This window comes from Eleutherodactylus coqui, chromosome 2 (assembly GCF_035609145.1).
Source record: "Eleutherodactylus coqui strain aEleCoq1 chromosome 2, aEleCoq1.hap1, whole genome shotgun sequence".
Taxonomy (NCBI): Eukaryota; Metazoa; Chordata; class Amphibia; order Anura; family Eleutherodactylidae; genus Eleutherodactylus; species Eleutherodactylus coqui.
Genome location: NC_089838.1, coordinates 302,712,971 through 302,715,320, shown reverse-complemented (window position 1 = coordinate 302,715,320; position 2,350 = coordinate 302,712,971). Strand labels below are relative to the sequence as shown.

General features: G+C 36.9%; 1 protein-coding gene across 1 annotated transcript; it reads right to left on the bottom strand.

The window, feature by feature from the left end:
• Positions 1–993: 993 nt before the first annotated feature.
• Positions 994–1,932, bottom strand: LOC136610226 (olfactory receptor 5V1-like). Its single transcript, XM_066589464.1, has one exon. The coding sequence runs from the start codon at positions 1,930–1,932 to the stop codon at positions 994–996; it is 939 nt and encodes a 312-aa protein (XP_066445561.1).
• Positions 1,933–2,350: the final 418 nt, after the last annotated feature.

The window sequence follows — 2,350 nt, the reverse complement described above, 5'->3', positions numbered from 1 at the left end:
GTGTGCCCTGGCAGCTGCAGAGAGGTTAGTGTATATATATATTTTTATTTTTCACATGTTTTAGGGATGATTTTCAGGGAAGAGCTTATATTTAAAGCCCTTTCCCGAAAATCACTGCAGGGCTTGTCGGCAGCCCATTGCTTTCAATTGAGCCAGCTGTAGTGCCGGCTCCATTGAATTTAATAGGAGAACATTGCGCTCCTCTGCCTCAGCTGTGACTGCTGTGACAGAGGATCGCAATCTTCACTGCATGTTCTCAATGGGGTCGGCACTGCTGCCACTGACCCCATTGAGCACAAGGTGAAGCCCCTGACTGTGACAGCATTCAGGCGTTTCACACCCAAAGAAATCCCTTGCTGCAGCTATCACAGCTACAGCAGGGGATAGCAGGCAGAGCAGTTTATGTGCCCAAAATTGCGGCCAAGGGCATTTTTTTTCAACGTGATGCCCGCTTTGGTCACGTGGTTTTTTTTGGGCATGTGTTTTTGCGCACATAAATTCGCACATAAAAATGCCAGTCTGACTGAGCCCTGACAATGCTTAAGGGGAATCAGCTAATTGTGAGGTATCCAAGCAGCACACTCCCACAATCACTTATGGATCACCTATCCTGAGGATAGGTCATCAATAGTAAAAATGTCTGAATTCCCAAACAGCCTCTTTAATCCAAATATCTGAGTTAGAGGTCTATGCACCATAAAACACATTACTTGCTGGTGCAAAATAAAGTGTTCCTTCAATCTATAGCTTGAGCTTGACTGTCTTTGGAAAAGCCATCTGATAACAAGTTGCACCAGAGTCTCAGTTTCTCTTCACCACCTTGAAAAGAAGAATGGGCAGTCTAGATGACAATTTATCTAAATGGTGTTCTTCAGATCTTTTAGAATATCGTTATTCCTCGAATAGTACACCAGTTAGTTTAGGAATTGAATTACAATTTAAATCAAAAACAGCAGCTTGTCCTGTTACAGAGAACATTGCTTTTATTCTCTTTCAGATTTTGATTGCTGAGATTCGTTTTTTCATGGCTTCTAGAACATCTTTGTTTCTTAAACTGTACACCAATGGATTTAACGTAGGAGTAACAGCAATGTACAACATAGACAAAATTTTGTCCTGTTCTTGAGAAAACTTGGTTTCGGATTTCATATTAAGGCTAAGAGATGTCAAACAAAATAATAAAACAACTGTCAGATGAGACGAACAACTGGAGTAAGCCTTTCGTCTCCGCAAGTCAGAATGGAGTTTCAGAATTGTAGATATAATGTAAATGTAAGAAATTAGAATGAATGTAAATGGGAGAAACCCTAAAACAATACCGTCTACAGTTATCAAAATCCTAATGGTAGAGGTATCACTGCAGGAGAGCTGAAGTATTGATTTCATATGACAGAAGAAATGGTTGATTTCATGGGAGCTGGAGAACGATAACTTAGATATCAGCAGAGCATACATCATTGCATTGAAACCGCCAAGGTTACAACAGAAGGCTGCTAAAATTAAAGTTGACTTGTGGTTCATAATATGCATGTAGTGAAGCGGAATACAAATGGCTACATATCGGTCATAGGCCATACACACGAGAAGGAAAAACTCAGTTCCAATACAGAAAACATACAAAAATACTTGCGTAAAACATCCTGCCCTTGATATACTAGTGTTTCCTGTGATTGTGATAACTATTAGCTTTGGCAAGACAGCGGAGACGTATATGACATCCAGAACTGTCAGGTTACATAGAAAAAAATACATAGGTGTATGCAGGTGGGACGTTAGGTATACAATTATAGTAACAAGAACATTTTCAAGTATGCAAAGGAAATACATGAATAAAATGCAAATACATATCAATAGCCGAACATTGTCATATCTGCTAAATGCTAGGAGATGGAATTCTGTGTGCATTGAGGAGTTCTGGACATTTTCATTCATAACTATATAATTAAAAGACTCAAAGTTTTGATCCCTATAACTGTACTGTTTCAGTTGCTGTGAAAAAATGTTAACATACATCAACTCACTTTTATAGAACCTTTTAATAATACACATTTGGAATTTACAGTTTAATCAGAAAAAAAACCATTTTTTCAATTAAGATTAAAAATAATCTTTTTTTTTAAATGAATTAGTATTTATTGGCATCATAAGAATAAAATACAGACAGTAATGTAATAAGCATTGTGAAAAGTAATATCTCTAATTACAATACATATGAAACCTGTCAGCTGGTCTTATACTCATTATGATGCAAATTATTATTCCACATTTAAATCTGCAAGTAGAAAATTTAGCAAAAACAAAGATTTACTGATTTATAAAGAAAAATAGTGAGAAGAAAAGCATAACCAAC